The 15095-nt window shown below is 54.3% G+C and overlaps 2 protein-coding genes across 3 annotated transcripts in view; one reads left to right on the plus strand and one right to left on the minus strand.

Moving 5' to 3' along the window:
- KCNC1 (potassium voltage-gated channel subfamily C member 1) overlaps positions 1–15095 on the plus strand; it is a 44408-nt gene that overhangs the window by 16398 nt on the left and 12915 nt on the right. The window lies entirely within an intron of this gene.
- SERGEF (secretion regulating guanine nucleotide exchange factor) overlaps positions 13947–15095 on the minus strand; it is a 246322-nt gene continuing 245173 nt past the window's right edge. Inside the window, exon 11 of the mRNA XM_082476673.1 lies at positions 13947–14169. Within this exon, the coding sequence (XP_082332799.1) occupies positions 14045–14169 (125 nt within the window). The 3' untranslated portion in view covers positions 13947–14044. The remainder of the gene's footprint in view (positions 14170–15095) is intronic.

The following is a 15095-nucleotide window of genomic DNA, read 5'->3' on the forward strand; positions in this document are numbered from 1 at the left end:
GGGTTTTGATTTCTAACTCCATCACCTCCCAGGTGTGTGAGCATGGGCAACTTCCTGAACCTCTGCGAGCCGCAGTTTCCTTCTTTGTGGCATTTGGATGGTAACCGCAGTAAGGACCCCAGAGGTGGTGCAGGAGTCAGTGAGACGGGGTGTGTGAGAGTGCTTAGGATGAGTCCAGTTCAGGATGTAGCACACAGTAGGTGTCTTTACCCTCACTATTGAAGTCCTACTATGTGCCTAGCTCTGTGCTGGAAGCTTTATTTAAAGCTGTGATTTCCAGAGGTGGCTGTGAAAAGTGGAGCCTGGTGTATAATAGGCACGCAGTGAATGTTTGATGATTGAATGCATGAACGAATGAGTGAAAGCTGCGTCCAAGGCTGGCTGGATGGTGTTGGAGCTTCCTTCCCTCAGGAGGAATCCACCCTCACTGGTCTCTCATCCAGGCTATGTCTCTGGTAGGATCGAGATGTTCTTGAGGGTAACACAGGGACCCTAGAAGAGGAGCTGGAGGGTGTCTGAGCCACCTCTCGCTTTGCAGATGGGGAAATGGCAGCACAGTGGGAGCAGGCAGCAGGTATCATCCAGGCCAAACATTCGGCAGTCAGTGGCCAGGGTCCAGAGCTGCCACCCTGAGCCAGCCTAGCACAGCGGCCCAGCACAGTGAATGGTACCTGGTCCAGCCACAGCCCCTGAGTCCCTGAGCCTGCTCAGGCCACAGGCCCCGTCCTGGCTTGGGCAGACACAGGAGTCACGCAGCCCCAGTCAGAACCCTGGCTGGGCTGTCGGGCAGGCTGGGGCCTCTGGGCTGGCACTAGACAGGGCTCCGTCCGCCCGCCGGAGAAGGGGCTGGAATTCCATCCAGCCTGGGGTAGGAAACGGGCTTCAGGACTTGAAGGCACTGTCACTGTTCCCTGCCTTTGAATAGGCCGGCAGCTAAACTGCCTGGGCCCTCTCCTCCCATCGCACCGCCTCAAAAAGAAAGTGACATTTCCTGGTGCTTTTTTAAGCCCGGGCTGGCTGGGCCAGGCCCGGGAGTGGGGTGGGGAGGGGGCGGGCAGCGCTGGGAGTCACACAGCCCGAGTCTCTCCTCACCTTGAGTGATCGCAAGGCGCTGGGAATAGACGTGGCCTCATCTCCTCGCCATGTGCCCCAGATTCTGCACTCCAGGGTCCGCGTGCGGGTTTTGAATTCCACATTCCCACGCCAGTTCTGTTCCCTAGGCAGGACTCGGGCTGTTGAATTCCACAACGAGAGCCTTCAGCTGGCAGCCTGCTGGGAGGGGAGGCTATGTCTGGCCCTCTCTGAAAAGGAACTTTGTGCCTTTGTGCCCACTCTCCTCATCCACGTTCGCGGCCGGTGGGGATGCAGGTCTTTGTGCCCATTGACAAGAGGTGAACGTGATTGTGCCTGCTGCCTGTGTAGACATGAGTCTGCTGTCAATGGGTGTACCCACTGCCAGTGTAGACCTGGATCTGCGCTCAGTCAGTGCCCATTGCCAGTGTAACACACCACCTCTGTGAGGAAGGAGCCGATGAGAACACAGCTGAATGATTAGCGACTGCATCTGTGGCCAGGTTAGTCATAAATGCATAGATAGAGATTATCCTTTTCCCAGTGTGGCCACAGATCTTCTGTAAGTGTGGCTGGTGCTGGTGTAAACACAGGTCTGAAATCAACGATCGTGCGCGTCGCAGGGTAGAGGCAGATGCGGTATCAGTGAGTCAGTGCTTGTGTGCACTGCCCGTGCAGGCGAGGGAAAGTGGGCATCAGAGGAGGGGTCACTTCCTAAGGAGGCTGCGGGAGTAAACTTTGTGGTACCCATGTGTAGGTGGATGGGTTGAGACAAGAAGACACACAGGATGGGCAGCTGTGCTCTTGCTTAGCTGTGCTCCTGGCTCCCGGGGAAGGGGCCCCTCTTCCCCTTCTAGTGGGCGGGGGGTATGGCTGAGCTAGATGGCGGGGCTGGTCCTGGTCCTCAGATCCAGCCACCTCATGGACCTTACATGCTAAGGGCGGAGAGAGACAAACAACAGAGATGAAAATAAGCAAGTTGGATGGTGTGACGTGGCAGCGTCGTACAACTGGATACTTAGAATGGGTGAATGTTACTGTATATATTGTATACAAAAGGTATATGTATATTGTATATAAGTTATACCTCAGTAGACAAACAACAGAGACGAAAATAAGCAAATTGGATGGTGTGACGTGCCAGCGTCGTCCAACTGGATACTTAGAATGGGTGAATGTTACTGTATGTATTGTATACAAAAGGTATATGTATATTGTATATAAGTTATACCTCAGTAAAGCTGGGGAAAAGTTAGTTTGAAGATGGTACATGCCTAATGGGGCAAAGCAGAGGAAGGAAAATCCAATTAGTGAGGGGCGCTGGCAGAGATTTTAGAATGGTCAGAGTGGGCCTCATGAGACGGCGAGGGAATGAGCCATGAGGATGCGGGGAAGGGGGCTCTGGGCAGAGGGAACAGGCGGTGTGAGGGCCCTAAGGCGGGCGTGTGTCTGGCGTGTTTAAGGATCATGTTTGAGAAGGCGGTGTGGCTGGAACTTGCGAAGGGGGGCAGTGATAGGAGAGGAGCTCGGAGGGGAATGGAGGACCTGATCATGTGGGGACCGGCAGGGCGTTGCGAGGACCTTGGCTTTTCCTACGAGAGAAATGGGGACCCAGTGCAGGGTTTTGAGGAGAGAAATGGCACGATCAGATTTACATTTTGAAAGGATCACCTGGCTGCTATGTTGAAAACAGTCCTAGAGCACCGGGCATATTGGAAGCCGAGAGACCAGTTAAGATGCTCTTAGCGTAATCTAGGGGGAGCTGATGATGCCTGGGACGGGGTGGTAAGAGTGGTGCTGGGAAGTGGTCAGATTCTGGATTTATTTCAATCTGAGCCAAGAGGATTTCCTTATAATTAACTGTGAGGTGTGACAGAAAGAGCAGTGTCAAGGATGACTCCAGAGTTTTTGGCAAGAATGTCCTGGGAGGGTAGGGTTGCCATCTCATGTGATGGAGAAAGCTGCCAGGGGTGGAGGTGGTACAGGCACTCAGTTGACGTGCTGAGTTGGAGAGGCGGCTAGTAGACCTCCACCACAGAGACGCAAGGGAGCTGGATGCTGAAGTCCTGAGTTCAGGAGAAATGCTGGGCTGCAGATAAATATTTGGGAGTGTGCAGTCAATGGTGTTTGAATAGGCGATGGTACTTAAGCCTTCAAACTGGGTAAATCGATAAGGGAATGAGTATAGATGGAGAAGAGGCCCAAGGACTGCACTCTGGGGCACCCCAAGAGTTAGAGGCTGGGGACAAGATGGCACAGGACATCAAGAAGGAACAGCCAGTCAGGTGGGAGGAAAATCAAGAGACTGCAGGGCCCTAGAAAGTGTAACAAAAAGGAGGGAGTGATCAGCTGTCTCAGATGCTGCTGATGGTCAAGGAACGTGAGGACCGGGAATTTTTCCCATTCTTTCTGCTAGAATGCTCTTCCTTGCACCCTGCATTTCCCTAGTGATTTTTACCCATCTTTCCAACCTCCGTACACTTGTCACTTCCTCGTGGGAGCCACTCCAACCCCAAGACTTGTTAAAGGCCCATAGAATGCCGTGTGCATTCCCCTCAAAGCCCTCGTCCCCTCATACAGGTACGTATTTGCTTGTCTGGTTATCTGATAAATGTCAGTCTCCCCTGCTAGGAGCTGTGACTGTTTTTGCTTATTCTGTACCCAGTGCCCAGCACAGGCCTGGGATAAGGCATAAATTTTTGTTGGAGGGAGCACAGGTGGGCAGTTAGCTGTGGTCCCACCTGGGTTGTGTCCACTGCCCTCCCTGATCTCTTCCTCTTGGGGTCATCTTTTTATTCCTCTCCCCCCAACACACACACACACACACACACACACACATATATATATATATACACACACACACACACGTGCACACCCTATGGGGAGTCAGGACCCTTGACTCGATGCTAAAACATAAGTGGGCACTGGGGGGAAATTTCCCAGTGGATTCCTAGTGGACACTTCATGGACCTTGGAGCCTCAGTTTTCTCATCTGCCAAATGGGGGCAATCAAGGCTGTCTGGCTGATGGCCCAGCTGGTGTGTGTGTGTGTGTGTGTGTGTGTGTGTGTGTGTGTGTGTGTGTGTGTGTATGGATATGAAAGAGATTTATAAGTGGAAGCCCTGGAGTGTGCTGGTTTTAGAGTCAGAGAGACCTGGTTTCAAATTCTGCTTATCACTTCCGATCTGTGTGGGGTTTGGGTTTTTTTGCACATGTCTTAACCACTCTGAACCTCAGTTTTCTCATCTGCAAAGTGGAGTTAATGACACTTCCCTTGGGGAGGTTTTTAAAGATAAATGAGATCATGTTTGCAACAGTCGTCATTATTACTTTATAGCAGAGGTCAGTGAGGCTCAACAGAGACAAATATTCCCACTACTGAGGTGGTTGTGAGCATTGAAAAGGGCAAAGTGTGCCATCCATGTGGCCACGCACAGTGAGTGCTTAACAAAACCAGGCTCTGAAACAGCCGGGGGAGCTGGCCCAAGAAAAGGAGTGTGGACGGAAGCTGGCGGAAGCCTGGTGCACAGGAGAGATGGCTCAGGGTGGGTCCTGAGGCCCATCTGCAGGTGTGGGCAGGGCCGTCAGAGGGAGAAAGGGGAGTGTGTCCTGGTGACCCCAGAGGGCAGAACTGGGATCACTGGGAGAAAGAGGCAGGGAGGTTGACTTAAACATGAAAGAAATGCATGTCTGGAGTGCTGTCCAAAGACAGAATGTGGCCTCGGGAGCTCCCCATTGCTGGCGGTCACCAGCAGAGATGTCTGCTCAGGGTTACTCCAGAGGGGATTATTGAACTGCCCCTGTAGGGAGTGCCTTCCTACTCACTTCCTCATCTGGGAGTCTCAGTCGCGTATTTCTTATTTCAATCTGTGTCACAAAGATGTTTGAAGCCCATGAGATACACATACAACAGAATCCTTAGAAATAAAGAAGAAAATAAAAGAAAAAATAAGACTCGTATAATGAAGAGAAGAAATAGTGATACCCCAAACCCAGGTAAAAGATTGGTCTGGAACTGAGCATCCAATATAACTGAGCTCCCTAGCAGTCAGAGCAAAAGAAGAAATATGAAGGGTTCCATAAGTCATCATTTACTAATAGAAAAGTAGACAAGTACGTCAGGAAACAGTTGACACAGTCCGAAGTCCTAAACTAGAAGAGGAATTTCCTGTGTGGAATACTGGTATTTCTCCAAGTTTCAGATGCTAACAGGAGAGGGTGTTCACTATCTGTTTTCCAGAAGGGACTCTCAGGTCACAGGAGTGGGTGGGAAGTTGGTTCCTGATGGCCCCTCCTGGGACCCTGACACCCAGCCTTCCTGGCCTGTGGGACCGCAGGGGCGCGCTGGGACGGCACAGCCCCACTCTGTTAAGGCACCCAGCCTTGTGGCTGGCTAAAGTCGAAACGAAGCTGGAGCAGCCGTGCCCATCTCACGGGGCACAGCCAAGTCGACCTGCACTGTGGACATCCTGCCTGGCTGCCTAAGGGGCCTGGGGGAGGCCTGAAATGCAGGGCTTTGAAGTAGGACCGATCCTGCCACTGAGAACCTCTGAGACCTTGGGCAAGAATCTTCTCTTCTCTAAACCTCAGACTCGTTGTCTGAAAAGCAGTGGTAACAGCAGAACTTACCGCCCTGGGCTGGTGTGAAGTTTAAATGAGACGAGGCACAGAGAGCCCAGGATGCAGGGCTGCTCGAGACCAGGAAGCTGCTGTTACCAGCCTCCCTCTTGTCACTGGAGTTAGGCCGGGAAGCCCGGAGCTCATCGCGTGACCTTCGGTGTCCTTTCCCGTCAAGCCTCGTTTCCTCCCAGCCCGAAGGCCGGGGCTCACGTGGAAGACCCCGTGGAAGTGGGCATGTTACGTCACCCTCGCCCTGAGCAGCGTGGCCCTCACCAGCTGGAGGCCGCAGCGCGGGGTCTGGGACACAACCCCACCTTGGGCCGCGGCCCCGGGAAACAGGCTCTGCGGGCTGTGCTGTTGGCTCTCACGAGGCTGTCATTTGCTCCTGGTTTGCTGTTTGCAGGCAAGTGGTCACAACAGGAGCAGAAAAAATTAGGGGAAAAAAGCCTAAAGTTAGACACATTTCTCCCTTTAGCTGTTGCTGCTACTCCTTGCAGTCACTCCCCCACCCCCAGCGATTTGGGTGGAAGAAAACCCGAAATGCTGTGTTTGGATTTTTGTGGAGGGAAGCCTTGGCCCAGCTCCTGGAATACCAGTGAGCAAAAGAACTGGCAGTCTTGGGGTTTCTTCCTGCCCTAGAATTCCACCCTGGATCTGGGGAAGCCCTAGACACCTGGCCTTTTCCCCCAGGCCCTTCAATAGTGCCTTACTTCCTGGAATGTGTTATTATTCTTATTATTGTCTGCATTTTAAGAATGATGGGATTGAGTCTGCAAAAAGTGACTTGCCTGCAGTCACACCTCCAGTGGCAGAGCTGGGATTTGAACTCAGGTCTCTGAAGTCAAGCCCAGGACGCTTCTCCTTCTGCCTTGCCGCCTGCTTCCCAGCCCCTAAATGTGGTCTCAGGCTGATGAGGTCCGTTATGTATCAGAGCTGCCAGGCAGTTGGGTCTTATCTGGCCTCACGGATCCCACGTGCCAGGATGGGGCTGGCGGCATCAGAACGACAGAGGACACAAATTAAAGGTAGATGTCTGGTCCCACCCACAACTCTGGGTGCGGCCAAGGGCTCTGCATCTGCATCTCCACTCCGCGGTGCTCCCCCAGCACACCGGCCTCTGTCCGCTCCCGCCTCCTTCGTGCCCCACCAAACTCCCCCAGGGAGGGCCTCTTACCCCCTGCTTTCCCTTCCACCCTTCCAGGGCGTTGGGTTAGGCCCCCGCCACGTTCTCCTTCTTGTTAAATCCAGAGACTTCTCCTCTGACCCTATCCCACTGGGTCCCTCAGGGGCCATCCCTCAGGAAACACCCCTCCCCTTGTCCTCAGGGACCAGGACTGGCCCTCGGGGGGGCAGACTGGTCACCGTGCTGCTCGGCCAGGCCTGCACAGAAGCGTGGGCTCGGCCTCACTCGTGCCACATGGCTGAGCGTGGGCATGGGGTGACTCTGTGAAGGACAGTTGTGTTCTTTTGTGATGCGGGGGCACGTCCGCCTCAGTCTCCCGGGTGCCTCCAGCTCAGCGGTTCTGTAACTATAAGATTCTTGGCTTTTTTTACATCTGAGGTCCTCTGATGCGGAAGGTGCTGCTGTGATGGGAGAGGGCCGGGCGGGAGGGCCCGCTGAGGCGAGAGGTGGCCAGTTTGTAGGGACGGAAGCAACGCGTTCAAGCACCTCCTTCTTACTTTCTGTGTGTTGTTTCATCCCATTATCACAACCAGCCGGGAGGCAGGGAATGTTATCCACCCCTTCCCTGTCCAGGAATGAAGGCTCAGAAAGGGGTGATGTCCAAGGTCACCAGCCGAGCCGGGCCCCAAACTCAGGCTGGTCTGACCTCAAGGTCTGGCCATTTCTGTTCCAGCTGCTGCCTCCTTTGACAGACGGACTTGTGCTGCTTTTGACCCAGGGTCTAGAAGGCAGGCGGGACCTGGAGAGCAGAGAGGCCTGGGAGCGCGTGTTAAATGAGCAAAGGCTCAGAGGCCACAATGATGAAAGCCCAGAACTGACGTTTCAGGAGAACCTGACTCTCACCCCTGCGAGCTCCATGACCTTGGGCGGGAGGCTCTGCCTCCATTTCCCCATTCCGGCCACAAGGGGCGGCTTTTGGATCAAAACCTCTGAGGGCCCCTCTGTCTTGCTGCTCTGGGTTTCTAATGACTGTGTTTTCCTAAGTCCAAAGTACCATCGATTCAACTATGCCATGAGCTAAATAACAGCATGTTGGGGATATGAGAAGATATACTATTTTAAGGATGTGTATATTTTATGACATTTTCATTTCCAAAATGTGCATCTTGGAATGAAAGCAACACAGAACCTCTGCCACCTCAAAAGTTGCCAGCCTAGCTGTTGAGGCAGCCCTTTTTGGATATGACCTGGGTCTGGAATCCAGAGAATGAATTCAGTGAAGTGGGTTGTTGTCCCACTGGAAAAGTCTGGGCTCCCTGAGGCCTGGGCATGGCCTTTTCTGCCCTTGGTTCCCCCACTACCCAGGCTACAGCACCCGGGACTGAGGGGGGCAGTGCAGTGGGATGAGGGGATTCCCATCTGGGCACAGCCCTGCCTCCCTGTGGCCTTCCCTGGGCTGGTGCAGTGGCCTTTAGCCCACCTCCACCCTGCCTACCCTTTTTCTCTCAGTCAGAGACAGTCCCAGGGAAGGGGCACCACCCCCCTTGGCTAGTGTGTGAGGGACCATCTCTGGCATGGACAAGGGTCATGGTCTCAACTCAGAGAACACATGTCCAGAGTGCCCAGCCAGACCCTGATTCTCCTAGGAGATGCCCATACACACACATGCACACACACACACACACCCCACGCTATACATGTCCCTATACACACACACACACATATCACACCCAGGCATGTCCCTATACACACACACCATCATGCCCCATACCTGTCCTTATACACACACATCACACCCATGCATGTCCCTATACACACACATCACACCCATGCATGTCCCTATACACACACATCACACCCATGCATGTCCTTATACACACACATCACACCCCACACATGTCCTTATGCACACACATCACACCCCACGCATGTCCTTATACACACACATCACACCCCACGCATGCCCTTATGCACACACATCACACCCCACGCATGTCCTTATGCACACACATCACACCCCACGCATGTCCTTATGTACACACACATCACACCCCACGCATGCCCTTATGTACACACACATCACACCCCACGTGTGTCCTTATGTACACACACATCACACCCCACGCGTGTCCTTATGCACATACATCACACCCCACGCATGCCCTTATGTACATACATCACACCCCACACATGTCCTTATGCACACACATCACACCCCACACATGTCCTTATGCACACACATCACACCCCACGTGTGTCCTTATGTACACACACATCACACCCCACGCATGTCCTTATGTGCACACATCACACCCAGGCATGTCCCTATACACACACACCATCATGCCCCATACATGTCCTTATACACACACATCACACCCATGCATGTTCTTATACACACACATCACACCCATGCATGTTCTTATATACACACATCAACCCATGCATGTCCTTATGCACACACATCACACCCCATACATGTCCTTATACACACACATCACACCCCATGCATGTCCTTATGCACACACACATCACACCCCATGCATGTCCTTATGCACACACATCACACCCCATGCATGTCCTTATACACACACACATCACACCCCATACATGTCCTTTTGCACACACAAACACACTTCTACCACCTATACGAACCACATACATCACACACAGTGACCAGTTACATGAGCCTCTGGCACATGCCTAGAGTCAGGTGACATAAACAGGTGACACACCTTCACCATGTACACAGCTACTCCACATTTACACACCACCTCTCCCCTCCCCCATACGCCCCTCCCAGCACACAGACCTTCTACACGGCATGTTCTCTGCACACACTTTCACACACTCCCGCTCACACCCTCCACATAGCACCATGGGAAGCACCACCCACCTGCTGCTCCCTGAACTGGGTGCCAAAAGGGGAGGATTAGTGTGAAGGAATGGGGTGGAGACCCGGATGCTGGACAGAATGCTCAGGTCCCAGCCAGGCCTCTGGGGGTTCATGCGGAGGCATTTATTAACAGACCAAAATGGGACTGGACCCCAAAGACCCCTCCTGCCCCCCGATAAGCTATGATGTGCTCAGCCAACACAGCATATTCTGGGCATGCCCAGCCCAAGGAAGTCCAGACGAGTCTAATTCAGTTTCCAAACTCAACTCGACTGACAATTTATTTAGGCCAATTGGCCATCCCTCCTGCTCTGCATCACTGACTCTGCATGGATTAACTCAAACGCTGTACACCCCCGCTGGGCAGACTTAATTAGGCGGAAAAACTGACCTGAAGCCTCTAGGGGCTTGGGGCCTGGACATGAGCCAGGGCTCCCCTGATTAGCCCCATTGCCTACAGCCTCAGCCGGTCTCAGAATCCTCAGAAGGGACCAAGTCCAGCCCTCACTGTACCAGTGATGAAACTGAGGCCCAGAGAGGGGAGGTGGGCTGCCAAGGTCATGCAGCGAGTGAGCCGCCAGACCAGAATGTTGGTCCCTGCACCACATTACAGCCATCGCCTTGCTCCTGGAACGCCAAACTGCAAGAACACAGATCCCCACGGTGAACCCCTGAACAGTTCCAAAAGACAAGCACAATTTTCTAAAGATGACTGTGGCATAAATAATTTATAATGGAAGTCATAGCACATATTGGTCATTTTAATAGATAGTAAATTGCCTTTCTGATTTATAGTTTCAGGGGTGGGGTTATGATAAAAATAACTTGGTGATTTATAAAATATCTTCTTAAGTCAACAGATCGTTAGTAGGTTTGTCTGACTTTACAGCCAACAGTCTCACCACCCCGGTTACCATAGAAATGGGATGCTTTGCTCTGTTGCCATGGCTACCTCTTTCTAGAACACAATTGGTGGGCCTCTCACAGTTTGTGATTCTGAAAAAAAAAAAAAGAAAGAAAGAAAGAAAGAAAAGCCAGAACTACCAGTTTGGGTTTATGCTGCATTATCAGGCTATCTTGCCTGCGTTGTCTTGAAATTTCACAGGGTGGCCTCTGAGGTGTGGCCAGGCTGGGTGACAGTTGGCCCTGGGCTGCCGGGCAAAGCTCCCTTTGTGCCCCCCATTAGACTAGAAGCCCAGGAGAGCTGGCCTCCCAGCTGGCCTGGGTCCTGCGTGTGGGGCGCTGCTGCTGTGGTGGGCTGAGGGAAGGGCACGGGGTCCGGCAGGTGGCAGGAAATCAGGAAGCCGGTGGGTGACAGGCAGGTGTAGAGACGGGAGATCCAGGAGCTGGCACTGTCTGGGCAGGGAGACAGGTGAGGGCATCAGGGAAGGCTGAGGAGGCTGAGGCGAGACGGGCTGGGCTGCCATCCTGCGGGAGAGACAGACACCGAGTCAGTCCCACCCAGCGGGGGCGAGGTGGGCAGGGGAGGGGCCAGCTGTGCGGCAATGCCTGGGGTCTGGGGTGTTTGTAGGAGGTGCGCGGTGTGGTGACCGTCCGTGTGCTCCGAGTGCACACGCACAGGCTGCGAGGGGGAGGTATGGGGCTGCGCGCCTCCGGTACAGCGCCTGGGTGCTCATGCTTGGGGGGCAGTGATATGTTTCAGTACGATCCATGCGTCCCTGTGTTTTCTGTGTATGTGCGGTCATGCACCACGGGGTAGGTACGTAGGTGACAGGTGAGGCGCGTGCTCCGGGTAGCTGTGCATGTCTGTGGGTGACTGTCCTCCGGGTGACTGGGGATTGGAAGGCAGACAGCTCACATGGGGTGCAGCCCCCGGCCCTTGACTGCAGCCCCTACAGTCCTGAGAGTGACAGCCCAGGGTGACTGCAGAAACGGCTTCCAAGGCTTGCTACCTGGGCCTGCCAGGCTACTTGGGCCTGCCTCCCTCCCTGTCAGGATCGGCTGATCCCAGGAACTCCCCATCCCCGTGCACCCAACCTCTCCCTCTGGCTGAGCTCCCTGAACAAGTTGTGGTCAGCTCTCAGCCTGCCCTCTCTGGGTCTTGCCAAGAGGTGGGCCAGGTAGGCATGCAGGCTGAGCCATCCAGGGCTGCTGTCGGCATTGCCTCCATGAGCAGAACGGGGCAGCCTCCCCGCCCCTGGGGCTGCTGTTGCCCCAGGTGCTAGCAAGCCCTGGGCAATGAGCCAAGACCATTTCAGGTGTGCCTGGGCTCCAGCCTGTGGGTCCAAGTACCCCGGCTCTCTCCCTCACTGGGGACAGACATAACCTGCCCTCAGGGAGTCCAAGCTGTGGGTGCCAACCTCCAAGATGGAGCCATCCACGTATAATTAGGGCTGGCTCCCCATTGCGCAGAGCTGTGTTGTTAGCCCCCGAGAGCTTTGGTACCTCTGGTGGTGGACAGAGCTTAGATTATGGAGCCAGAACCACTTGTGTTCAAGCCTCAGCTTCATCACTAGCCTTAAACCTTGGTTTCGTCCCTGAACCTCTCTGTACTTGGGTTTCCTTTTTGGCACAGTGGGGTACGAGCACCTGTCTCACCAGGTCTGTGGGAGGATTAAAGGCGCACAGTAGGTCCTCAGCCCTGACAGCTTCTCCTCTCTCCTTCCTGGCTCAGCGTCCCTGAGGATAGACAGGAGGGCGCTGGGGGCTCACCTGGCTGCGGGCTCTTGCTGTGGCTTTGATGCGCTGGGGCTGACCTGCTAGTCGCTAGGCTTAGGAGATTGTGGCAGTCTGAGCAAGCCAGGGGCACCTTCCTCCGCAGCCCTCCTAAGGGCCCACTTGGACCCGGATGTTGCTGGGGCCCTGCCTGTGACAAAGGACCAGGCGCATGGGCCGCAGAGTCCAGGAAGGCACCCAGGAGGGTGCCAGGAGGGCCTGGCTGCCACCTCCCCGGCTCCCCTGGGAAGAAGTCCTGGTGTCCGGCTCTAGGCCTGGCTGCTGCTGCCCACCCCCCGGCCCCACTCCTTGGTCACTGGGGCGCAGAGAGGAAAGAATCTAGACGGGATGGCCATTGATGGCTGAGAACCAAGGCTTTTGTCTACCCTAATTTTAGAAGACCTGACCTCTTTCTGGGCCTCAGTTTTCCCATCAGAACCTGTCCTGTGAGAGGAGCAAATGGGACGAGAGCTCTGAGGGCCTTTGGGGGCACCTGGGAGGGAGGGAGAAGGCTCCGGGGACATCAGTGCCCTCTCTGAGCTGTTCCCATGAGATTCCGCAAGCACTAACGAGCACGAGTTGGAGACAGGCTCACTGCCTCCCTGGAGGGGGATTTAGACATTCCTTTTTGGGGGGGGGTGTCCCTGCATTTGCTGCCTCCTAAGGGCCCCAGCTGCCAAGAGGAAGTCTCACCGGGAAAGGTGTCCTGGGAGAAGGGCTACTTAGTGGGGCACCGATGGACGGATGGGTTTTTCCACACGGAGATCGGCAGGAACACCCTGGAGGCAGGAACAGCAGTGCCAAGACATGGAGATGGGGGGGTCAGATATAGCAGACAGCTGCATGTGGCAAGAATGTTGGGTGCGGCAGGGAGGGGACCCTGGGAAGTCGATGAGGCCAGGGCACAGGGAACCTCATGTGCCAGGCTGAGGAGTCAGGGCTTTTCTCTGTGGGCAGCATGACCAGGTGGCAGGCAGAGAGCTGGGATTCCAACGGTTGCCCCCTCTGGTAGCTGGGGGGAGGCTGTACTGTACTGGGTGTGGCCGAGATCGAAGCCTACGACATGCTGGCCTTGATGGCAGTGGCCCCATTGAGAGAGAGTCCCACGTGAGTCGAGGGGACAGAGGAGGATAGCTGTGGGATGGTTTGGGAAGCGGATGCCATGGCTGATGGGGCGGGGGGAGGGGCAGTGCCTCCTGCCTTCCACCACTGGCCAGGATCAGGAGCCCAGGGGCGCAGCGGACCCTGCCTCTTGGCACCCCTTAGACACTCACAGTGTGTGTCTTCCTCCCCTCTCTCAAAAAGGCCAGGGGACCAATGTGACCCACCCCTTGGGAACCTGGGCTGTGAATTCCAAGCTCTAAGATGGGGCCCTCCAGAGGGAATGTGGGGCCAAATACCCAGCATTTGGGGATGTGTTTTTAGCTCCAAGAGCTTTGACAACTGGTGATGGAAAGAGCGCTGGAGCTGGATAAACCTGGATCAGAGTTGGTGACCTCTTCCAGTTGCTTCCACTTTGCTTTCCTGGTCTACCTCTGCGGTGTCCCAGGTCAGCACTATCTGGATCCTTAAAGAGCTGTTTCTGGAGTCAGAAGACCTGGCTTAAGTCCCTGCCTCACCTTGTCCAAACCCCACCTGCGTCGCAGGGCTGAGGGGGCTCACCTTTTCAGTCCACTGCATCGTACTTGTCTCTGTGTGTGTCCTTTACCTTCAGCTGTGCAGGGGCCTCCCTGGGGGTTGGGCTGAGGTCTTATTCCACTCTGTGCTGGGCATAACCTGGTGCCTGGTGAGGAATGGAAGGAAGAAAGGATGGATGGATGGATGGATGGGCAGGTGGATGGATGGGTAGGAGGAAAGAAGGAAGGAAGGAGGGAAGGAAGGAAGGAAGGAAGAAAAAAAGGAAAAAAGAAGAGAAGGAGGAAGGGATGAATGAATGAATGCATGATGGATGGAAGAGAGGGAGAGGAGGGAGGGAGGAACAAAGAAAGGAAGGAATAGAGGGAGGGAGGAAAGAAGGATGAATGGATGTGTGGATAAAAAGGAGGGAGAGAGGATAGAAGGAAGGAAAGATGAGTGGATGGAAGGGAGGGAGAAAGGAAGGAAGGAAGAAAGGGAAGAAGGATGGATGGATGGATGGATGGAAGGATGCATAGGCGTCACACTTGATAGTAGTCTAGGACAAAGTTTTTGAAAACTGCACGATGCTCTAAACCAGCAGGAGTATTAGCATGCCATGATGAGCGGCTTGGGCAGATCACTTCCTGTTTCTGGACCCCAGACTTCCCATCTGTAGCATGTAGTATCTTGGACCAGATAATCTCTAAAAGCTGCTCTTACTCTGACATTCTAAAATGCTGACTTTGTCTCTTCCCATTTTCTCTCCCCTTCCCCCAACCCGAAATGTGTCTTGGAAGGTCTACATAGTTCTTAGTTTCTGGATCTGCCAGGTTGGGTGCCAGGTCCCATGGCCATGGTCAGCCCAGACAGGGCCACCACCAGGTGGGGAGGTGCATCAGTACAAACTAAAGAAATGGCTAGAAGCAGCATGGCTGCTTCTTGTGGCAGATACAGGGTGGGGCCTTGGCACTCCTTGAAGTTTTCTATGAAGGCAGCTCTGGAGAATGAACTTGCCACCCATTCTAGACTATAGCCCAGAGCTGCCTCCAGGGAGAGGGCCTTGCACTGGCCATGGTCTGTCTTGACAGGCTG

The sequence above is a fragment of the Balaenoptera physalus genome (assembly GCF_965194825.1).
Source record: "Balaenoptera physalus genome assembly, chromosome: 10".
NCBI classification, from domain to species: domain Eukaryota; kingdom Metazoa; phylum Chordata; class Mammalia; order Artiodactyla; family Balaenopteridae; genus Balaenoptera; species Balaenoptera physalus.